Consider the following 24779-nt stretch of genomic DNA (forward strand, 5'->3'; position numbering starts at 1 on the left):
TGCGCGCTCAAATTTACAGCTGTTTTGAAACGTTTGCGGCGCGCGTTGTTATTGTATTCTTGTACTTTATACTTTTTGGTGTGTGCAAAACATTTAGCATCTGGATAATCTGCACCGTGTGGTGCTCTACAAACTTCAATTACAACAGTGACTACATTTAAGACTTATGGCGAGCAGTGCGGTAAGTGTGTGGACGGTTTTCTGTTTTGTTCAAATGCATTTTCCTAGAAATTTCTGTCTGCAAAGTTTTCTGATTTTCATAGTTCAATTTCTATGCGTGGTGGTTCCGAATGCCAACTTTTTGTATAATGTGTGCGTGTGTCTGTATGTAATTGTGCCTGTGCTTAGTTAGTGGCAGGTACTCAAATCAAAAGTTTTTGCTAAAAGTTAGCCGGGGCTACTAAAGTTTCAGTCCGCACAGCTGCAGATACCGCAAAATTTTCTACTCGCCCCCACGTCCAACTCCTGCCAAACTAAGTTAAGCATTGTAAGTTTACTGTGACCGCTCTTATTGCGCTCCCACCTCTCTCTCTCTCTCTCTCTCTCTCTCTCTCTCTATTTCTCTCTTTGCGTAACCCATTCTCTTAGCCCCAAAGAGCGTCAAGTACAACTGCATTGGGGAGCATGAGTCAGCCACAACGTAACTCTCTACTCTGCATTTTTTGTTTTATTGTTGCGCTTGGTATGCAAGCATAGCACACGCTTCCACCTCCCGCTATCCAAATGCTGGCAGCCGGCTGTGCCTGCAGGCAACCTCTCTTGCTCCCGCTCTCGTGCTCGCGCTCCTTCTTTAAGCAGCACGTGTTCATTTTCGTGCATAAATTTGTATGTGAATTTTTGGTTTGATGTGAATGTGGGTGTGTGTGATTGCATTGCGTCTGGAAAGCGAGTGCATTGAATGATGGATATATGTATGTAAATATGTAATTATGTACGTATGTTTGTTGTTTGATGACAACAATTTATGGGTACGTGCAGTTTGTAGATGGTTTTTGTGTGAGAGCAATTCTCACTATTTTTATTTAGCCGGCAAATTGATAAGAATATTTGCAACGAGTCACAGTCTGAGATCATATATCAAGTTTATACGGCAGCTAAACCTGATTTAACCAAAGTCAATTTAACAAATTTATAGGTGTTTAAAGCTGCCACTTAATTATATATGTTATTTTTTTTAACTAAACATTTTGTTTATACAGCAATTTAAGCCTAATTAAAACAAAAAGAACAAATTCTCTAAATAAATTCTAACGTCTTTATAAAATAAGTCAACTGGACATTTATTAAAACCTACTTAAGCTGTCGTACAAACCTGGTAATATAAATTTATACATAAAATTGAGCTACTAAAAGCTTAAGTTGCTGTGATTGCAAACTAAACTGGTTTCCATAAGTACCGCACATTGTCCTCTTGTGACGTCAACAATGTGCGATTGTAGAAGTTGCAACTTAACTTCAATTAATTGGCAATCAGTTATGGTCAACTCATAGTTTTGATAACACATGATGCAAACAGTTTTCATAGTTATATGGAAACCGACTCCACTCATTTGTGCAACTGTAATTCAAAACTTAGCTTGTGACTTCCTATGTACTTTAAAACCAATACATTGACCGTATGTGAAGAAATTGTTTTGACAATGCAAAAATAAGTTGATTTGTGTATTTTATTTTTAACAGGTACCACAATAAGGATTATTTTTATTATTATTTTTAAATTAACTACAAGGATTGCAAACAGTGCAATGCACATACAAGAACAATAATAAAAACTTAATGATCCTTAAGAATTTTCATCAATGATAATGATAAATTTTGATTAAGTTTATAATAATCTTACTTAAATCATTATAGATACATACGTATTTAAGGGAAGTAAATAAAAATGACATGTTATTATTATTATTCATGAATTGCTTTATTATTTAATTTCTTATAAATTTATATATAATACATTTACTCAAAATCAAATATTATTAATGATAAAAATCATCATATAAATATTGCTATGTGATTTAAAAAAAAAAAAACAAGAATTACGTTCACTGCTAAATAAAGATATCGTTAAATATATAATTCTTAAAAGTGAGACTATAATAGAGGTACCAATAATTAAATTACCGCTCGCTGAGAGACAACTTAAAAGAATAAAAAGAATTTTGTCACTTTTTAATTTATTTAAGTAAAAAATCTCATAAATAATAATAATAATAAACAAAATACTTTATTGATCCATAAGAAAACTTTTTTCTTCTGCAAAAAAATTTCAGCAAAATTTTTAATAGTGTCAATACAATTTCTTGACAAACTGTATTTATTTACATATGTATATAATGTGAGCTGGCCATGTAAGAATATTTAGTTTTGTACTTACAACCCGCGAAATGAGTCGTTCCAAAATATGACGTTGTAAGCCAAACACCCAAACGAAGGTTCCCATAGAAGACGACAACCAATCCAAAGTTAACGCTATGTAAATACATATACCTATGTGTGTGTGTGTGTGTGTGTACGTGCTGTTGATGCAGCTCCATAGATCCAGGGGGGTAATCAGTTTACGCTGACGTCGTTCTCTGATTCTTGCATATCCATTCTCGAAGTCATACACACAAATTGCCACACTCACATCGTCACACTCATGTTCAAATGCAGTACAACTAGTGTACTTACATATGTTCGTTTGTTTGTATGTTTTTATGTCAGTAGAATGCATTTTTTTTTTCGTTTTCATTTTTGTTTTTGTTTTATTTCATTAAACGATACTAACACGGGTGCTACTATTTCAGTTGCTTACTAAATAGTTAGTGCCAGATCGGGCTGACTAAGCGAACGATCCGACGAACGACTGTCGCGCCATATTAACCATACTGTGTCGGCCAAGTCCCGCTCACACACACACACACATACACACAGACATTTTGCATATGCTCAAATGCGAGCCCCCAAACCGCTAGACGCTCCATTTGCTTGTGATACCGTGTACCCAAATGTTAAACGGGATATGATATAGTATTTGTTATTGTCATATGTTTATATATTGTTTTTCTCAACTAATAACAATTGACAAATTAATTAAAATTTCGTAAGTTTTTACTTTAATAAATCACAAAAGTTTTCAAATTAAAATTTAAAATTAAAATGTACACTAAAAATTTAATAAAAGTGACATGAGTAAGCCAGATTATAATTTAACAATTTAAAGATTAATATTGTAGATTAAAATTTTGATTAAAATTTAAAACATTTTTTTCTATATTTGGGTGTTGAATTAATTAAAACTTTTTTGAAGCACACTTTACTTGAACTTTAATATCTTGTCAGTTCTAAATAAAAATAAATAATTTATAAGAATATGTGTTGTTTATAATCATTAAATATTAAAAAAAAATAGTCTGTAATTTGTTCATTTTATTTGTGTTTTTTGTTTAGAGTACAAGTAAAAAACCCCAATTTAAAGAATTGATTTTTTGTTTGATTATTTGAATTGCTTATTGACAAGCTTGACTTTGAGGCAGGGTATTTTGTCGTCGAGCTTCAAATTAATTACAGCTCTCTTGTTTGTTTGTATGCTAGTACGGTGTGTGTGCAATGTGTGTGAGTGTGTGGGTGTGTGGCGCTGGCGTCCACAACGTGATAAAAACTTTAAACATTGAATTGTGATACTTCGTCACTTGGTTGTAAATTGAAATAAGACCCACATGCCGCCTTCGCCTTTAGCGTCTCCCACCCCCTCCCTCGTCCAGGGTCGAACCCCCTCGTCTCCGCCTTCGTCTCCTTCTTCGTCATCGTCTTCGTCTCCGGCTGCATTGCCGCAACAGTTAAGCGCGAAATGAGAACTAAATAAAGCACAAAACAAACGACAAAAAAAAAAAAAACAAAAATTCTATTGCAATTGTCAGCAAATTTTCATCAAATGTAAAAAAAAAGAATTAGGAAAATAAAAGAAAAATAAAATCAAGAAGAGAGTTGCAGTAAATAAATACATATGTAAAGAAAGAAGAGTAAAAAACAAAAGCCGCAATGATTTTGTTTATGCACTTTGTTTAGCCAAGTTTTCGGTTGCTTTTTGATTTGAGATATGTAAGTGTGAATATTTATATTTACATTTATATTATTTATGTATGCGAAATCGCTCTTTTGCCCGATGATTTCGATTCCGGGGTTCGCCCGCTCTCTCTCTTTAGCACTCGGAATCAGAATCTCTGGTTCGGTCTCTGTCTTCGACTGCGTTTACGTCTCGGTCTCCGTATCCGTCTCTGTCTCCGTCGACGCTAACGGGCTCGGAGTCGGGGCCAATTTTGCCACAGTCAGTGCAGTTTTGGCCGCCTCTGGTTAAGTTGTCCTAACGCGCAATTTATATTTAGTCGCCTCAACTAAATATTTAGTCATAGTCTCTTTCAGCGTTCTTTGTTTTTCGCACATGTTTGTTTATTTTTTTTTTATTGCTGTGTTTGGTTTCCTTCGGTTTTCTGTTGTGTTTCCCTTTCGTTCTTATCTCTTGGCCATTTCTACGCGTATTTGCTTTGACTCATAAGTGCAACAGCGGCATAATTGATATACAAAACTAACAATTGCATTTAATAATAAAAGAAATTAATACTATTTGTTAAAACTATCAACCAATGACAAGTTTTTAAGCGAAAAGGTCGTTCACTCAATAGTTTTGTTTACATGGTAAGTTATGAAGTTTTGTTTAATATAATAATTACTATTAAATTTTTGAGATGTGGGATAACTTAGTTTTGTGAGTATATTTATATATTGTTACTTACATAATATATATCAACACCTAATAACCAATTTTATTTAATGCACAACATTTTTGTAAATTTGTTACAATTTATTAATAATATTTTATAGAGATATTTTTGATATTTTGAACTCTTAAAAGTATGCTATGCATTGAATTTGCATATTAATCAGGATTTTTTTTTCGCATTAAATTAAATTTTTATTAATAGAAATAACAAAGTTTTGTAGTAATTTTTTTTATATTTATTTTAGTGTAGAAAACATTAATCAAATCAATAAATATTAATATTAGTAATTAGTGTTAGTACAAGTATAAGTAAGGTCAGGGATTTCTCTCTATAGTAAATAGAAAGATTTCAGGTATAATAATAAATCATATGTATAAGTAAATAAGTTTTTCCCAAGAAATTATTTGTATAGACCGAATTAAAGTCGGACAGACATAAAAAGTATAATTTAAATAATAATTAACAATATAAAACATAAATGTATTTTAAAAAGAATTCTCTGAGTTAAAGACTAAGTTAATTTCAAAATCTAAGATTATCTAATAAATCAGAACCTTTGAAATGTCTTTATAATGGCATAATACCGTTAAGTAAGCGTCAAGTTTTATGGGTCTTGAGTCACACGTTAACAGTTCTAGTTGTCGGTGTCGTTGTTGTGGTTGTTGTTGTTGTACTCGTATTTGTCCCATTATCTGATAAACCAAAGTTGTCGCACGAAGCTCGTCAAAGGGGGTTTGTTGACCTCCGTCGCGAATGGTGTTGATAAAGATTTTTGCAAGACGCGTTCGAAGCGGCCAACAACTTACGCGAAGATCATGTCAATATAACAAGATTTTATGGCCACACTACAACTACAACTACTATTTATATATGTACTACCTATGCTATGTGAGATATGTACAAGGAAAGGGGTTACCTCATATGTAAAACGCACACGTACCCAAATAAAAATGGTAGCAGAACTTAAACTAAGTCGAATAATACCTAAAACCCGTGTAGACAGTTCTGTTGCCGAGTCTTTTCTGGCTCTCGGTTTTTGCTGGACTTCAAGGCCAACGTAACCATCAGGTTAATTAACCCGCCATTGTTAATCCTCTAGCCAACATATCAGCTAATATCCAACTATACAACTCGTTCGCTATTGTCACAATCGTTTTTGGCCCATAATGAATTCAATTATTGTCACTTGACTGCGTTAAGTATGCGCAACGTTGTGGCCGCCTTAGCTATGTGTGTGTGAGAGTGTGTGTAGTACCTACAAGTCCAAAATACCCATCTGAACTTTTGATACATGTAAAATGTACAGCAACATGTTAACCAACAGAACTGACATGCTAATATCACACATTCAAATTGACATTGTCACAGCTTATTTTAACCATCATCTAATAATAATCACAGTTTCTTTGCTTTATATTTTTACTTACCAAATACAAAGTTATTTAGGTTAACATTTGTAACAACCTTAAACTATAAATAAAATATTTAGCTTAGGTTTTTTTGGAAACCGCTTTATCAAGTTTTTTACACTGCCATTTAATCCTACCACCTGCTAAAAACTCATGTGCTTTTAGTTTAAATGTTTTAAAGTAATAAAAACAACTTTAAATATTTTCAATAAATTTTATTTTTTATTTTTTAAACCATTAAATAAGAAAGCTTCTTTTAGAAGACGCTATCTATCGCAATTACATATATTTATCAAGATATTAAAATTATGTATTCAAACCATTTGACCCATTTCTCAATGTTTATTTATTTGTATATTTATTTAAATTTACTGTGACAAAAAGGATCTTAAAATCGATTGAAATTGTGCAGTACTCCCTTACATTGCAATTACTTTTACATATATTTTTTTTTTACACTAAATTCATAGTCGAAAAAAAATTAATAATTAGCAAACATATTAATATTATTAATTAGTATGCATAAATAAAGATAATTTAAAAATTCACATGTTTAAAAGGTTTTGCTGGGTTGTCATTTGGTCTTTGGTATCTGCGAGATACATTTGTGTATGTCTCTACGTGCTTGGGCTATAGGCAAATGTTATGTGCGTCAATTGAAATTAAAATGTAGCTCTCCCCAAAACTTGTTTTTGTGATATATATACATATATATTTTTGGAGCAGTCACAGCTTTGAGCTTCGTCTAAAATACAATTTATATATGGTGTATATATTGAACATATAGTACATATGTATTAGCGCCTTTGCTTTTGACTACGTGATTATATGGCCATTAAATAAAAAATGCATAAATAAAAATAATAAACGTTATCGGCAAATAAACAAACACTCAACTCATTCACATAATCCACACATTTATCGTAGCCAGTTTTAAGTTTATTCCCGCAATTTCAATTTCAATTCGAATTCTCAATTCTAATTTATTAATTTAATTTAAGATAAGTAAATGCGACTTTGTTTTTTCGACTTTCAGTTCGGTTTGCTTTGCTCCGCCTTAAGCTATAGACGTCGCCATATAGCAAATGCTATTTTTTTTGTATTTATTTCTATTTCTTCTTATTTGTTTAAATAACAACAACAATAATAAGAAGAATTGAAATCGTTTTTCTCGCTTGCTCGCATCAGTTTGCTTCTTTTGCCAGTTCTTTTCTGTGTATGTGTGTGTGTGTATCTGTGTGTATTTGCCATTGTGTTTGTGTGTGCTCTTATAAACATGTTTTCGCATTAATAATACATTTTTATTCGCTAATTTAAACGTTGTTTACTTTAGAAACCAGTTAGCACATACGCTTTGCGATATATATGCATGTATATACACACACACACACAGACAGACACACATACACTGACATAAACTTTGGCTCCACCCAAGTCTGCCTGATAATTTTTTGCTTAGTGTATTTATTGTTGTTGTTGCTGGTTCTGTGTTATTTTTCATACGTTTGTTTAACAAAAACCATTTTGATTCGCGCTTTTCAACTTGAGGCAATTCTAACACCCTCTTCCTCTTCTTTCTACTCCCTCTCTCTTCAACCCCGGAAATGGTTGAGTTCCTTTTTGCATATAGCTCAATCAGGGGCGCTATTATAAATTGGAGGCGTTAACACGCCCATTACTCCACCTACAAGTCGACCTTTTTGTGCTATTGTTTCTTGTCTGCACCATAAATAAATGTTTTCTCATCCCCCGTCACCGAGCCATCCACAAATCCAGCTAATGATACTGCACACATTTACATAAAGTTGTTACAATTTTGGAAAGGAAGGAATAGGCAGTTAGTACTTTTCGTTAATAGTCATAATGACAATGTTGGTTATACTCTGTAACTATTTTCAGATGATTTTTCTGAAATAATAATTTAAGAATTTATTTATTTATTGTCAGCTATTAACAGTCGACCAGAAAGTTATATTGTTTCTTTTTTACTAATCTTCCTGAGGTATGGTTAGGTTTTTGACTTGCAAAGTCGCTCTCAATTTTTTCCATACTTAACACTGGATCTAAAAACTTCAAACTGTCAAATCTTGACAAATCTTAAAAAAAAAAAAAGAAAAGTTAGTATATAACAACATTTTAACATTTAAAAAAAGGACAGAAACGAAATAGTTTTTTTGGGTCGAACCGAAACCGATATTTATTTTGACTTGATTCCCTGGAAAAACTTTATATTTTTATAATTTTTTTGTTAATAAAGAACTTAGGCAACAATATCAAAATTATCTTTGTGTACAACTCTTAATTTTTTTAATTTGCTTAATTAGTATTCAAGTGTTTTCTTTTTACTTGCATCAGAAAAAAAGAAGTGAAGCAAGTTTAAAAAAATTAGCTTTATAATATTAATGTATCATATTCATTGATTGCTTTGAGCTTGGATTGTTTTTATTTATTATATTTAGGTTTTTTGTTGTTGGGTGCTGAAATTGAACACGCTGCCCCAGATGGGGCAAAGTGAGGCAAGGCAAAAAGTATTAATACGCGCATAAAAATGGAGCACATTGAAGAGCCATTGAAATGTGACAATTTGTTGCTGCCTCAAGTGCGCTTCAAGTCTTTAAGCGCTTCAGTTTTTTGAGCAATCGCAGCGGGGCACACATAACACCAATCAATCCGATCTGCAGCTGCCCTTTCGTCAAATAAACAAATGCCATTAGCAAATGTATCTGAAAGATGCGCAACGAATGCGACACTTGAAGCGCATGTAATCAAATCATAAATTTATATATATCTTTCTATCTATCTATAAATGAGCATGTATTGTATGTATATATTTTTTATGCTATTCTATTAATTTCCATTAGAGTTATCTAAACACAATGCGACGCCTCAATTTGGTTCAAGTATCTTTTGCGGTTGGTTGCATCAACTGTACTTTGCGCCCTCCTAAACTCTGGGAATTTGTTGAACAGACAAAAAGTCTCACAAACACACACACACAGACACACATACAGTTTCAAATAAATAGAATCAGTTCAACTCCTTTTCATAGTGATTTCATCTAACAAACTAAATAACAAGGTGTAAGAGATGGACACGTGATACCATATTAATTTTTTGGTTTTTACTTTAAGAACTAAGGACTTGTTTTTATAGATAAACATGAAAGCATTTCAAATAAAATCTTTTCTTGTAATTTTTATTTTATTAAAGGTGTTTAGCTAATTTCAAACAAATAAATAATAATATCCGTAAGTGTTATTCTTTTTAAAAAACATAAAAGAAAATACGTTTAATCAAATTTTTATCTTGTCAAAATCAGGGATTAAAAACATAACTGAAATTATTCAAACCGAAATAACCGATAAGTAACCGATTTATATATAACGGTTAATTCAATCAAGCATTAAGTTAAATTGGTTTGTTAAGTTATAATCATCGTTTTTCAATCTAATTTTGATTTTATAATTTTATTATAATAAATTAATTTTATTATTATTTTTTTATAATGAATTTTGATCTTATTAAAGATTTTTGGTTTTATATATATATTAACTTTTTGTTTATAATTTTTTGTGTTGTCAATACAAGTACTTGACCAACTGTATGTCGTGCTATTTCTTTTCAACATCGTGTCACAGTCACATCACTAGTTACAAGTATTTGCATCCCTTTTGCGCTCTGCCCGCTTGTGTGCTGTAAATGTATTTGTGAAATGCCAACAACTGTCGTCATTGTTGTTGTTCTTCATCTTTGTCATGTTGTTGTTGTAATAATCCGAACTGAAAAAGTAGACGCATATTTTAAGAAATCATTTCTTGATTACGACGTTTGAAAACAATTTGTCTTTGCTCTCTCGCTTCACTTCTTCGATTCTCTTGCCGCACTTCAATGGCACTTAATATGTAAATGTATATATACATACATATATATATTATATTTGTGTGTTTTTGTGTGTACATAGAAGTCTTAAAGTTGCTTGACTTGTTGAGCAGTTACTTTTTCCATTATTCTTGCGCCCATTTTGATTTTATTTGTTGTTCTCGTTCTTATTATTGTTGTTGTTGTTTTTGGTGCTTTTCCATTGGCTTTTATAAATTCAAGTTGAAATTTCTGTCGTCACAAATAAATTTTTGCTGAACTTAAGAGTGAGAACAAAAAGTTTAATGAAGCTCTCTCCCACTCTCGCTCTGTCTCTTTGAATGTGCGAAAGCAAAAGCTCTTCGAGTTTTTATAATTTCGTAGGCATGTTGTATGTATGTATGTAAGTGTGGTATATGAATGAATGAATGAATGGCAAGGACACGCAGTCAAAACATCGACACCGACACAAGCCACATGTGCTACACTCACCAGACGACCGACACCTGTTGAAGAGCACACACGCAACGCACACACACACACACACGCACACAACGACACGCGCCGCCGCCGCTTGAAAAAGGACAACAGCCGCTGTCGACGTGAGCAGCGAGCAGCGACTGCGAACAGCCGTAGCAGAAGCAGAACAGAGGCAGAGGCAGAGGCAAAGAGCAAGGCCAAAAAAACACATGCTGGGAGCGTAACTGTGGGCTGCCGTCAAGGTGAGAAGGTGAAAAGAGGGAGAGAGAGAGAGAGCACAGCCTGAGTAAGGACAGCCTGTGTGTTGTTGTTGCTGTTGTTCTTTTTGCTCTCTTGCTGTTCATTCTGTTTTGGCTTTCGGTTTACTGTTTGGTGTACACACACGCACACAATTGGCAACATGTGCACAACTCGGTCGGCACATCAGCAGAGGACAACGCTGCTGTCATAGGTCAGGACAATGAACAGCAAGCAGAAGGAAAAGAAGAAGTAGAAGTTGAAGGGGAACTGCGAGAAAGGAAGCTAAATGCCACTAAATATGCAACATAATGGGAGAGGCTTGGCAAAGAGACGGAACAGGGACAGAGACTGAAACAGGGAATGCTTTAGGTGTTGTGGCATGTCACAACAACATTGCCCTACTGACGAAACGGATGACGATGACGATGATGATGATGTTGATGATGATAAGAGCAACAGCAGAATAACAACACAACAAAAACATACATTTCCCTCAACAGTTGGCAACGCCGGCTGCGGCAACATTGTGTGACACATGTTGAACGAGCAAAAGACACAAAAAGAAGCAAGTTGCATAAATACCGATAAAGAGCACAATATTATAAACAGATATGTAGATATGTATAGCATGTTTCTATGGAATATAATAAATCATTAAATAAACTTTTAAGGCCTTGAAGCTTTTAGAGACTTTATCAAATCGACCAGGAAAGGTAACGATTATAATATTATCAACATTAAAAATTGTAAAAAACAATATATATGTTTATTTTCATTAAAAAACCTACTTGTTGATTTTATTTTTAAGAATTATTTCCTGCTCTTTGGTGTAATAATTCATTTTTAAAATTTTTTCCTTTTTATTATAACATTTGGGAATGATATTGAGATTACAATTCTTATTTAAAAATGCTATTAAAAAAAATCCAAATGTTATTTTTCTGAATACCTGAATACCGCATAAGAACAAGTAATTTATAGCTGAAACGTTTTCATTCATCTAGATAATTTGTTTTCAGTTTTAAATTTTTTGAACTCTTAAATCTTATTGACGATACCTAAGATCAACTTAAAATCAAGATGGAAATACAAAAATCGAACTTTTTTGTAACTATTAAAATTAAGTCTTCAATTTCTTTATTAGCAACTTTTCTTTTCTAGCATAAAACAGAAAACTCAACTTATGAGATACATGGTTATAATACTGTAAGATACTTTGAAACTGTCGGTCGTTTCTAAAAACTTCCGCCTGAGTCGATTTTCATAGAGATACACAGATAAACATATCAAATAACAATGCAATCAAAATGTCGATACCAAATCTAAATCCAAATGAAAAACCAACCCAACAACGTCATAAATCCAGAAACGGCAAATCGTATATCAAATCTTGAATCCATCGCAACACGCAAAATAATTTTCACTAAAAGTAATTTTTGACTACCTGAATTTTCAGCTGGTACGAAGTAAAATTTTTGCGTCTTGTGCAAACAATGCCTAAGAACACGTTATCCTTTTTTTCTTCTTTTTAATGGCTTCCTCGTTTGAAAAGGGGCGCATATAATAACAGCGTCTAATGCCAATACCATACCAAGTAGAATAGAACCAAACAGAACCGACAAAAGTTGGTTTCCATTCCTTATAGCAAATGTCTGTCGGTAAACAAATGGAATACAATTTTACGAAAAACTAAATTCCTTTGTATCTGTATCAAGAACTGCAGATGTGTGATTGTGTTAGTGTGTGTGCGTTTATCTATGTTTAGAAGCTGGTTTTTGGTTTTCCTTTTTTTGGCAAATTCATAGTTCGTGAGCAGCTGCACCAAAGATGCAAAAATCTATGAATTCATCTTTTGTCTGTCGTTTCTCTGCGGATTTACGTTACTTTAGTTTCATCTACAGATTTCTGTCATGCTAACAGATCGAATTTCACCAGAGGATTGTCAAAAATAAGAAGAAGAAGAAAAGAAAAACAGGTGCTGAACTTGAGATTGTACAAATTTGAATCTGTCAGTCACCCTCGATATAAGAGTTTGCTTAAAATGTTGACAACTAATAATGCAACCCCCGGGGAAGAGCTTAAATTACAAGTGCGGCGCACTACGAGGGCTGCTTATGATGTAGTTATATATATTTTGTACTTTAGTGTTGGCTGATTAAAGTTGAGAATAAATAAATATATTAAAAATATTACAAATATTGCAATAAATTAGAAAATAAGAAATATCAAAAGATACTATAATATTGAGAATAATAAAACTAAATTAAACAAAAAAACAAACACAAACAAAAGTAAGTAAAATGTAAATAAATTTATTATAAAAAATATCATAAATTACTATAAGAATATAGATAATAAAACATTTCGATTATAAAAAGTTCTGCTTTGCAAGTACATGTATTTCTTGAGAAACCCACGTGATTTTAAGCAAATTAAAACGTCGCTTCAACTAAAATGGAATTCACTTTACGACTGCACAAAGTTTTGCATTGTTTGTCGAGCTTCAGGGGTAGAATGGAGTTCACTTTTAATACTATTGGAACATCGGGAGAGGGTAGAGTTATGAAAGGCGTCATAGAATATGTCAAGTCAAATAGTATGTATGTGTTTTTGAATGTGCGCTATCCGTATCTAGATTAACGGCAACTGTACATATTTGAAATTCAAATCGCAACTGTTGAAAGCGTCGTCTCGTATTTAAATATATCCCCTTTTGTGGCAACGGACGACGCTGATTGAGCGATTTCAAAATCGCACAGCCGCTCTAAAGTTAGGCAAAAGTATTTACATTTTAGAAAAACGATCAAAAGATACTTTTAGTGGCAGATACAGATACAGCTACAGATACAGGGTGGCAAGGGAGACTCGAAGTCGAGGCCGGCCTGTAGATGTTTACCCTGAGATATGGAATACGTAACGTCAAATGCGACGCAAACCAGAAAAAGGGGGAACTTTTGGGATATTCAAAGCAATAATCATAATACATATACATTTACAGCTACAGATACTTTTGAATTGTATGTATGTGTGTGTGTATCTGTGCCTTTAACAATGAGGCGGCAGCAGCAGCAAAAATAATATTAATGAGCAAGTTTTTGATTACGCAGCCATTAGCTGAACTCTCAGTTTGAATTTGAATTCAAAATTTGGTGAAAACGTTCGCACAACTTTCAGGGGGTAGGGGCAGCAATTGGGCAAAGGGGGTAGGGGAGGGGTCAGAGCCCTTTTGTCTGTGTGTCGAGTATTGTTTTATAGATGCGATTCGCTTTTATTGTCTACAATTTGATTCTTTTGCGCATTTTGTGGCATCACTTCGTTTTCCCTGCCTATTTCCTCGTGTCCCTTTTACATAAAACTTTCAGGCTATAGTAAGACTTATCAATAGGTTAACTGATGCTTAGAATCTGTTCTAAAACGCACCCTCGACCTGCTTCTAAGGGTAGTATTACAGCTCAGGGGTTGCTCACAGCGTCAATTTTCCATTAATATAACGTCGCATTAAAGTGCTCAAAAGGATGTGCGAATCAGGGAAAAAATATGGGCGTGGTAAAAGCAAATTATCATATTGGTAGATTAAGTTGTTACGCACGAATTGGCATCACTGGAAAAAGAATTGCATTTTGAAAATAAAAATAGAATTATTTGAAATTTAGAAAAATAACATTTGGCAGTTTCTGTTTTGAGCAATATCCACAGATGGTTCAGCTAACTTGTTGATTAGTCAGCTCAATCCAATTTATTTGAATTTGTCGTTTATCTTTACTGAACTAAATTCTTAGGAATCTTATTACGTTATATACAGACATTTAGATCATTTCAATTTGTTGGGGACATGAGTAGATGATGTCATAAGAATTCATATTAAGATACTTTATTGCGCTTAAGCTTAATTTTTTATATATCAGATCATGTCAATGATAAAAATTGATGTTACGCAAGGAAATCGTATGAGTTTTAACAAAGTTATGGGAGTTTAAAGTTTTTGAAATAGCGACAGTAATGGGATAAAATTAAATTATCCAACTTTGATGCAGAATCAAAATAGAGGGCAAATAATGATCAAATTAACATTTCGCAAGGAAATCTGTTAAGATTTCTCAGGGGGAAGGTATGAAAAACTGAACACTGATCGAAAAAAAATGCAATTTTTTATATAAGTGAAATTTTGATGCAGAATCAAATTAGTGGCCAAACAATGATCATATTGACATTTGGCTAGGGTAACGGTTCAGTCCTGACAAAGTAATAAAAGTTGGATGCTTATCAAAAAATGTATTTTAATATACTTTTCAATCTTTTAACTAACATGTTTTCTGCATCTTCATTTATATCTCCATGTTAGCATACTTTTTGGTTTACATTTACTTTTCTAAATTTTAGTTAAGACAATACTTTTTATATAGTTTTGGATGTATCTATATTTTGTTTGCTTTTTTTCACACACTTTTGTGTTTTGTGAATTTCTAAACTGTACCTACTATGTAGCAATAAATGCATCCACCCTTCGGAATCTCACACAGATGACTTTTAATGCTGTCCTATTCTCAACTATGATAATTAATTTTCCAGCTTCGATATCAGTTTATCTGTAAAAATTCTATACATACTCGTACTCACTGTAAGCTGCACCCCTAAAAAGAGCAATAAGCGAACAATGAAAGATTTTTAAATGGAATTTCGTATTTAATCCTCACTATGTCGTACCTTTTCACAGACACACACACACATATACATATACATTTATAAAAAGTATAGTAAAAGATATGTATGCTCTTAACTAACCCAGGCTTAGACTGAAACGGCTGTTGTTGTTGTAATTCATCACCTACAAATCAATCATTTTGACGAACCTAGTCGTTGTTGGGCACTAAAAAAGATTGAGAAGAAAAGAAAGGAAGAAAAGAATAAGAATAATGAAAGGAAAGATAGAAAGAGAGGCATGCGTATAAAATGTAAAATGTAGAAAAGCAATGCACACACAATAGATCAACGCTATCAAAGAACAGGGTCCGTCACTGTATGGAACCCTGACATGTCTTGGCATATATCTACGAGTTATATACGAGTTTACTCTTAGCCGCAATGCTGACCTTTTAACACAAGACCAAGAAACCAAACGAAACGAGATGGAAGCCTGTCTGAACTAATTGTCCGCCTGTCTTTCGGTTTCGTCTCTCGTCTTTCTCTCCTCAGTCTTTTGGGCTTGCGCATGAAAAATGTTTTCATTTCATAGATAGACATACCTATGGATTGATATTTGTATACCTATGTGTGTGTGCGAGTGTGTGTAAGTGTGTGTGCCTTGCATTGGCACTTAATTTGTTGTTCTTGTCTGCGGCGTTGGTGTGAGATTACGCATTTTCCATATGGCCGGACACTGCACTAAGCTGTTTTATACCCAATAAAATTTAGAAGCCGGGTATGACAAATATTCAAAACTATATTCTGTAATTATATTTCAATTAAACCAACTTTTCAGTTAAATATTCCAATTCTAAAGCATTTGTTACGTTCCCAAGCTGTATTATGCTCCATATAATTAATAAATCATGCATATCAAGACAATACTTAGTTACTAGATTCCCACAGTGTCCGAAATTTTATCAGCCGACTGAAATTTGCATTACTTAAGTAAAGTTTTTCCTACTTATGACTATACTTATTAGCTGTATCTCTTAAAACTTCTATGGAAAAGAAATGAAGGAAATCGGATAGTTTACAACCCCTAAAAGGGAAATTAAATATTTGAAGAATATTTAAAGAATATAACAAGTGTAATTGAACAGTAGATATATATATTCTTTAAGATGAAAAAATCTTTTCGCTTTTACAGACTTTGTTACTTTTCCAACTGAATGTAGAGTATTGCATTAGTCTGTCAGGTTTAAAGTTATTTATTTGTATATGTTGCTCTCTCTTTCTTACTTATGAGCTCGCATTATGATCCTTTAGAATTCGTGTGATGTATTCTCTTTCATTCTCTTGTCTTGTCTTGGCTTAGTTTACAATGCTCTTTTGATTAGGCTGGGCGATGACGATGACGATGAAGGTGGCCTGAAACCTTGAGAGAGAGACTTGGACTTGAGTACGTGATTGGTATTATTCATCACTTGTCCTGTGGACTATCTGCACAGTGCTTATCAGAATTTGTTTAGGCACTTCTCTCGTACCTTTCCCTTCCTCTGATGTTTAATTTAAATTTTAAGTATGTCTTTCAGGTAGTCGCAGGTAAATATCGATAGATAGATACGAGATAAAGGTACGAGTTGCTTATCTAAAACAGGTAAAATCAATTTTAATGGGAATTCATTTATTTAGTTGTTTTGACGTGCAGGAAGTGAGTGTAAAGAACGTGTTCAGTCTACCAAAAACAACAATTACAACATTTGATTATTGAATTTATGGCCATAGAAATTTTTGAATAGCTTTTGGAAATGCGGAAAATATTTTTGCAGGACTTCCAATCGCAGTGGAAATTGAAACGAAACGAAATCAACCCAACATTTTTTAGGGCCAACACCCAAAAAACTTTGTTGGATCCCTTACAATGCAGTCTCGATAAGTATGGCATAAGTACAATTCATTTCGACAAACATACTTACAGCGTAGACAGCAAAGTAAGGGGAATGAGTGGAAGTCGAAGCAGGAGCAAGAGCAAAAGGGACTGCTCCCAAATCTACCTATCTCTTTTGCACTGATAGCAAGACAAACTCTCTTATACACTCAAAAAGAATATGCTATGATAAAATTAGGTATGTCTGTGCTTGAAGCCGTTTAACATCAAGATTGCTGAATAGTAAAAACTGTGTGAGTTTACCTTAATTTCAAAATTCTTACTGAAAATTCCAATGACAGCTGTATGATATTATAGTCCGATTTTAACCAGAGTTGCCAAATATATAATCTGTGAGTTTAGTTAAGATACTTCCAGAAACAACATAGTTAGTTAAAGATGTCTTAAAGTGTCTTATTTCAAAATTGAATGAAATTCAGTATGACAATGTGTTGTATTAGAAACAAGTACATTTTGGAATTAGTACACGATTTTTGTGTACTTTAACTAGTATGCTTCAATCTTTTACAGACTTAATTTATGAACACGAGATAAGATTTTTCTACTAAGTTTTAAAAATTCCGAACTCAGACAACATTTTAGATCGTTTGTACTTGTTTGATTACGAAAATTTTGAGTTTTTTCCGAGTGTATCCTATAACAATTGTCGGTCGCTGGTCGGGCGAGCAGAGCGCACACAGCTGTTCAAGAGAGAAAATAGTCATTGTAATAAGAAAATTTTGATTTCATTTTTAGTATTTGTATAAAATTTAATAACGCCGCACAAGATGGCTGACTGACTGCCTTCTTCTGCTGCTTGTTGTAGTTGCTGTTGTTGTTGCTGACAAAGTTGAGCAGCAGCAGCAGCGACGCAACATCGCAGTCGCCGTCGCAGCCAGCGTTTGCCGAGGGGTGCAAAGCGGGCAACTAAAACGCTTAAAACACACAATCTCGTTTGGGTTCGGTCGGGATTTCGGGGTTACGCTTAAACTCTAAGTACATTTTAACTTAACTGCCTTTTTTTTGTGTGTGTGTGCTAGTTGGGACGACTGCGGGCAGCGACTGCGGCAGCGGCTGCGACAGCGACAGCGGCAGCATGGCGAATTGTAAGGCAAGAAGGCAAAACCAAAAAGGATGATGATGAGGACGATGATTGAGGGCCGAAGTATGAGCTTGAGAATGAGTTTGTAAATGTGAGTGCAGTGGAGTGGGATGTGGGGTGTGGGGCAAGGAGAGAGCAAAAAGTATTGAGAGGTGGAAGGAGTGTCTACGATTGCTGCTGCTGCTCTTTGCTGGTGGTAGTTTGAGATTTTCTAACTGTGTGCGCAGCACAATTATAAATTTTTGGAATTGTTGTAATTTAGTTTTGTTTGTTTGCCTGTTTGTTATGCTAGAATGTAGTAGTACTTATGTTTATGTGTGTGTGTATGTGTGTACAAGTGAGCGCCGTCTGCTGACTGTTGGGCAAAAGTTGCCCTGACTGCGCTGCGGCTGCTGATTATTACGATAAAGCATAATGATTACATTTTTAGTAGCTCTCGTTATGCGTATGCGAGTGTGAGTGAGAGAGAGATCAGGGGCGAGAGCGAGACAGTGAGTGCAAGTGCAGGAGTGAGAGAACATCAGTTGTAATTGTTGTTTTGAGCTAAAAGCAGCAGTTGAACTTTTTGATACCCTGAGTCCATTGCAAATCTGCCAAGAAGGGTATAATGAATTTGTGCAAAAGAATGTTATAGTCAACGATAGTCAATTAAAAGAAATATTTTTTATTTATTCAATTAACTAATTTGAGTTTAAAGACAAATAGAAAATAAGGCTGCAAAGTTGACAACTAAATTATATTATAAACAATTTTAATTCAAACTGAAAAGATAAAAGTAAAAGTTTAAGTTTAAAGTGTTTTGACTAGACAAAATGCCATGCCCACTTCACCAATAAATCGAAAAAAATAAATCAATAACAAGAGCAATTTTATAGCAAGAGACTTGAGATTATTCACATTATAAGTATCTAAGAATCGATGTGGTAAGAAAGATATAGCTTATAACAGGATAATTTTTAGATACTTGAGATTTGGCAAATATGTCAACTACCAAAGTACCTAAGGGGCTGGACTAGGGTATCTTGTAGCCGATCACTCTTGACTAAAGTTTTCTTACTTGTTCACGATGTCGTTGTTGCTGCTTTTATTGTTGTTGCGTTGAACTAAGGAGGGTTGCTGCCACTGCCACTGTCGCTGCTGCTGCTACTTCGATTCACAGGGTGTTTTGGGGAGGGGAGAGGAGGAGAGTTAACGGCATTGGCTTGCACTTGATTAATTGCGATTTATGCGCTGCGCTGCGGCTTAAATGCGATATATGTTAGACTTTTGTGTAATTATGGATTGCTGTAGCAAATAACGGTTCGCTTTATGAGGGTTACTCAACGGCTTCACAATTGAAATGTGAGTATTATAAAAAAGAGGACATTTTGTAGCAGCGATTATATTTTAGGATACTGAATAAGGCAACAAATTCAAGGGGTGTCAATGAGTTCTGAAGCGCACTCTAAAACGCCCAGATTTATGCTACATATATACATATAAAATACGCAACGAGGCAGCTGTGATTTTATAAATCTATTCCCACAAGTAAATAATGTAAAACGAGATCAGCACTAAATTCTTAACGTGTCAAGAGCAACAGAGCAAACGTCATTTGCCGTGCCATAAATGCAAAAATTGTTTGCATATTTCTCTTGTGAATGCTGGTGTATAAGTGTGTGGGCGGGGGAGCAACGGGAGACAGCTTTGCTGTTGGTGCAACGCCTGCTACATACATACAAATGTATATTTTTGCCTTTTTGTTTTGCTTGGCTCATTTGGCAAGCAATACAAGCGTTCACCCACACACTCGCACAAACGTCATAACTCAGCGCCTGCGAGAGCACAGTAATCAAACATACAGACCGAAGAGAGCGAAAGAGCGGCAATTGTTGGCAGCGGCAGTACAAAAAGTACTACTTTCAATGTGTCCAAGCCAAACAATTGCCGCTGTTGTCATTACTTTTGGCCCACATCCAAAGGCCAAGAGAGCTCTCACAGCAGCAAAAGAGTATCTTTGCGTTTGCCAAAACGTTCTCTTTGTGGTTTATCTGTGTGTTCCCTTTAGAGATGAGCGTACAGCACGCGAAAGTTACCTTTCGATGTATCGTGTCGAAAAATAAACTCAAAATTACCTACAATATTTTTATCTGTGATTCGTGCTTTAAAAATTTAACACCAGCTCATTCCTAATTGCAGCTGAAGTAATTATGCTCAACTAAAAATGTACACAAACACTCACATAAAGTAAGAGAGCACGAGACACTCTCTCAGCTCTAGTTCCATGCTCCGTTTCCTTTGCTGCCGCTGTCGCTGCTGCTGCTGTTACATATGTTTTTGTTGTTGTTCCAGAGAACAAGAACTTCGGGTATAGCACGTCGCATCGTCGGCTTTTGTTCGTGCTCTTTGCATCGTTTCGTTTCGACGTCTTCGGCAACGCTTGTGTGTGGCTGTGCCTGTGTTTGTGTGCGTTTGTAATTGATTTTATTAGTTTTTGGTTTTTGTTGTGTGTTTGCTGCTGTCGACGCTAGCGTTGACGTCGCGACGTTGGCGTTGCTGTTGCCGTCGCAGTCGCTGCCAGCTGCGTTGATGAATTTTAAAAAATTTTGAATTGCCCGCCCTTTAGTCATTGACTAAACGTGCAGCAGTGCGAACACGAACGCGCGCAGAGTCATTCCGGCTTCGGCTTTACTACAAACTCTAATAATTGATGTTATCCAGATAATACAAGTATACTTATTATCCGTAACGCTTGCAATAGATATCGGTTAGTGTAATTGTAATTAATACAAAACTTTATCGCTTATTACGCGGCACGCGCGAAACGAACAGACAATTTGAAATAGTGTTTAAAGAGCAAAAGTACAAAAATATAAAATAAAAATAACGTGAAATCAAATTCAATTTGCAACTACAACGTGCAAACATTTGAAATATGTGCTAAAGTGAAGAAATATTAAAAAAAAAAATAAATATATATACATCTTATAATAAACACTTGCAATTAATATTCTTGCTGGGATTATAAACGTGGATTAATCAAGCAAACAAAATGGTAAATAAGACAAATATTTGACAAAAAATTAAACAATGGGGAATATAAAATTAACATTTAAACTATCACAAAATCAACTTTAATTCATAACTAAAAAGATACAAAAATTTAAGTTTGATATCAAGTCTGTACATATCTATTGTATCTGACTAACTAGAAATTTGTGATTCAGCGTCGCTAATTTCTATTTTATTGACAAAATAATTTTTTGTAGCACACTCTGGGCGCTCCTTAGTCTTAGTCATTAAAACCAAAGTGTTAACTGAACAAGCCAAAGTATATGTATTACTTTCAGTCTGTCTCGGTCTCTCTCTCTCTTTCTCACTCTCTCTCTTTGTATATGTATATTTGTATGTTTATAATAGTGCTATATTATAAACAATTTTATGGCGCAGTCGCACGCATTCAACGCCATGGCGTACATATAAATCGTTTTAATCTCTTGCATATTAATTTTTATTATTGGCATCTTATAATTTCCGGCGATTTTGATTAAGCTCCAACCATAGATGGTAGCTGTGATTTGACTTTTCATACATATACATCATATGTATATTAAGAATCTCAATCATTATTATTATAATTATTAAATAAAGTGCAAATGACGTCTAAAGAACTTCCGCTTTTAAAATAGATAAATTTGGCAGCACGGCTTAAGTAACTAAATTTTACAATATGTTTAACTAAAAAATTTGTTAAGTTTGGCATAATTCAATTTAAAAAAATGTATTTCCAATTATTTGCATTTTCATTTATCAGTTGTCGCATAGATTTTGCAAGTCGCGTAATTTCTTTTGGTCTTTTGCACAATTTTTTGAAACTAATTACAATACATCATTTTCGAACTTTAATTTACATACATACCTCTCATTATTATTATGAAATTAGTGACATCTAAAGTACTTCCACTCCAGCACACTAATCTAAATTTTTTTTTAAAAAAATTGCTAAATTAGGCATTTTTAAAATCATTTATCACTTGTGACATAGATTTTACAAATCGCATAATTTTTCTTTTGCATTTTTTTTCCAAATCCATTTTAATATATAATTTTTTAACTTTATTATAAATCTTTCTGCGCCAATTGCATATTGAGATTGTGTGTGTGTGTGTTGGACAAATATTTGCAATTTTAGCTCAATAGAAATACTAGATAGAAATATATTTGGCACATTAAGAATTAACGAAGAGGCAAGAGGCGAAAATGAAAAACTCATAAGAAATTATTATTGTATGATTATGATGTTGTTATAATTAGAGAACAACGCAAAGCGAAACAAGCAAAACAACTGAAAAACGATTCATAATTATTCAAAAATTGACTTTAAACAGCCGCCGCAGTTGTTGGGCTGTATGAATGTGAATATGAATATGAATAGGAATTGTAATAGGAATAGGATTCGTTATAGGAATTACAGCAGCCGGTCGACAGCAGAGATCTCACAAATATTGTATCTTTAGCTATAAAGATTTTAGTTATGGTTTAGGCAACATCATCTGCTTGTGGTTTATTTATAGTATATGTGTATGTGTGTGTGGATATGTGTGTGTGTGTGTGTGTGTGTTGTACCCTCCCTACCAAGTGTAGGGCAACTACAGCACCGAATTACACTTAAAGTGCTTAATCACAACGCAGCCAACTTTTACACAAATCATAATTCTTGTTTTTTTTTTCTCTCTACTTATACACATACTATTTACGAGTACACTCGGAATCTCAATCTGAATATGAATATCACTCATACTCATGCCCAAAATTCATAATTCCCGTTGCCGCTCTTCTTTCAAGTTTTCGTTATTCGATTTGTTTTTGAGGTATTTCTGACCCCCTGAAAAATTTCCTCTCCCCCTTTCTCAATTTGATTGAATTTGTTTTCATTAAAAGGAAACGAAATGTGGCCGATGTTTCTACGGATTCGACAAAAATGCGCCACTATTTAAAGGCCGCAATGTATGTTTTAAATCAATGGCCACTCAAACTTGACTAGATTAAGGGATGGGTTAAGGGGGGGGATGGGGGAACTGAAATAGACGCATTTTATTTATTAATTGCCATATTTAACATATGTTTGTTGCTGCAGCTCTATAAATAAATTCACAATTTACCCATCATCAGCAAATCAACAATTAATCTTTAGTTTGAGTTGAGAATTCTAAGCGAAAAACGTTGTAATATGACAAATATGCTAGTTATTCTTTATATTTTTATTTTTGCTATGACACCCTACTGATTCATTCCACAAATATGTGTGTAAAGGGATCCGAAGTGACAACAAATAAATTGCAAAATACGAATACCTTTCAACATGAACACTTAAAGTCTGATCTATGCACATATGCATAAATACTTCCTCTATAAATCTATAGATATAACTATATATTATATATGTATGTATGACTGTTGTATGAGCTAGTCAATTTTTGTTTGTGGATGTGTCAATAAATATACTAATTGTTTATTTCATTTGAGGCTTTTTAAATATTTATAAGCATGTCCACAATAAATAAGCCAACTTAGTTTTCAACACCAAATACGCTGGGCTTTCAATTCCCGATTCTCGATACTCGATTCTCTTGATATTCATTTAAAATGATCGCAATCGAACACATTTTTATGGCACTTGGAAATTAAGTAGTCACAAACACACACACACACATCCAATTGAGTGAGAAATAAGATAGAGAAAAGAGAGAAAGACATATTGCACATTAAAAATAAATACGAATATGTTATTGCCATATGAATATGTATTCATATTGGCTTCTGATCTGAATACACATAAATCTCTGTTTGCCCGACATATCTTTGTATCTATGTATCTTGTTTGTAGCTATCTCTGCGGATTTGTCATCTTGGCCATCTTAGAGCAGAAATAATTATACTTAAATGGAATATCTTTGATTCTGAATCTAAATCAGCATTTGAAAATGGAGAACATTGCCTAGAAAATGGCTGGAATTAAATACATATTTATATTTTTCTACTTTATTCAACAATGTGCAAAAGATTCACAATTAGATGATAAAGACATTAAATTTCTATGATCATTACAATGTCAAATAATTGCATAATTCTGTATGAATCAACTGATGATTTAAGAATGTATTTTTCCATTTTCTAAAGCAGCCGTAATTTGATTGTGTTTTTAGTATGGTAATTAACAGAATTAGTTGTTGCACGATAATAAACCACAACAAAATTTGTGGCATGCTCATCACCTCCTCCCACACGCTATCTCCCTCTCCCTCTATGTCTATCTTTCTCTGCCTGTCTCTGTCTCAGTCTCATAAAATGTCGAATGCAAATTCGTTCCATCACTCAAAATTGTTGATTTTCCGACA

General features: G+C 33.9%; 1 protein-coding gene across 4 annotated transcripts in view; it reads left to right on the top strand.

Moving 5' to 3' along the window:
* Positions 1-37: 37 nt before the first annotated feature.
* Positions 38-24779, top strand: part of LOC117785810 — a 43758-nt gene continuing 19016 nt past the window's right edge. Inside the window, exon 1 of one of the 4 annotated variants that reach the window (XM_034624049.1) lies at positions 38-181. In XM_034624049.1, coding sequence (XP_034479940.1) covers positions 167-181 — 15 coding nt within the window. In that variant the 5' untranslated portion in view covers positions 38-166. Of the gene's footprint in view, positions 182-4407; positions 4675-20993; positions 21437-24779 lie in introns of those variants that run through there. The other 3 variants (XM_034624048.1, XM_034624051.1, XM_034624050.1) reach the window with 3 other exon arrangements.

Source organism: Drosophila innubila, assembly GCF_004354385.1.
Source record: "Drosophila innubila isolate TH190305 chromosome 2R unlocalized genomic scaffold, UK_Dinn_1.0 1_C_2R, whole genome shotgun sequence".
NCBI classification, from domain to species: domain Eukaryota; kingdom Metazoa; phylum Arthropoda; class Insecta; order Diptera; family Drosophilidae; genus Drosophila; species Drosophila innubila.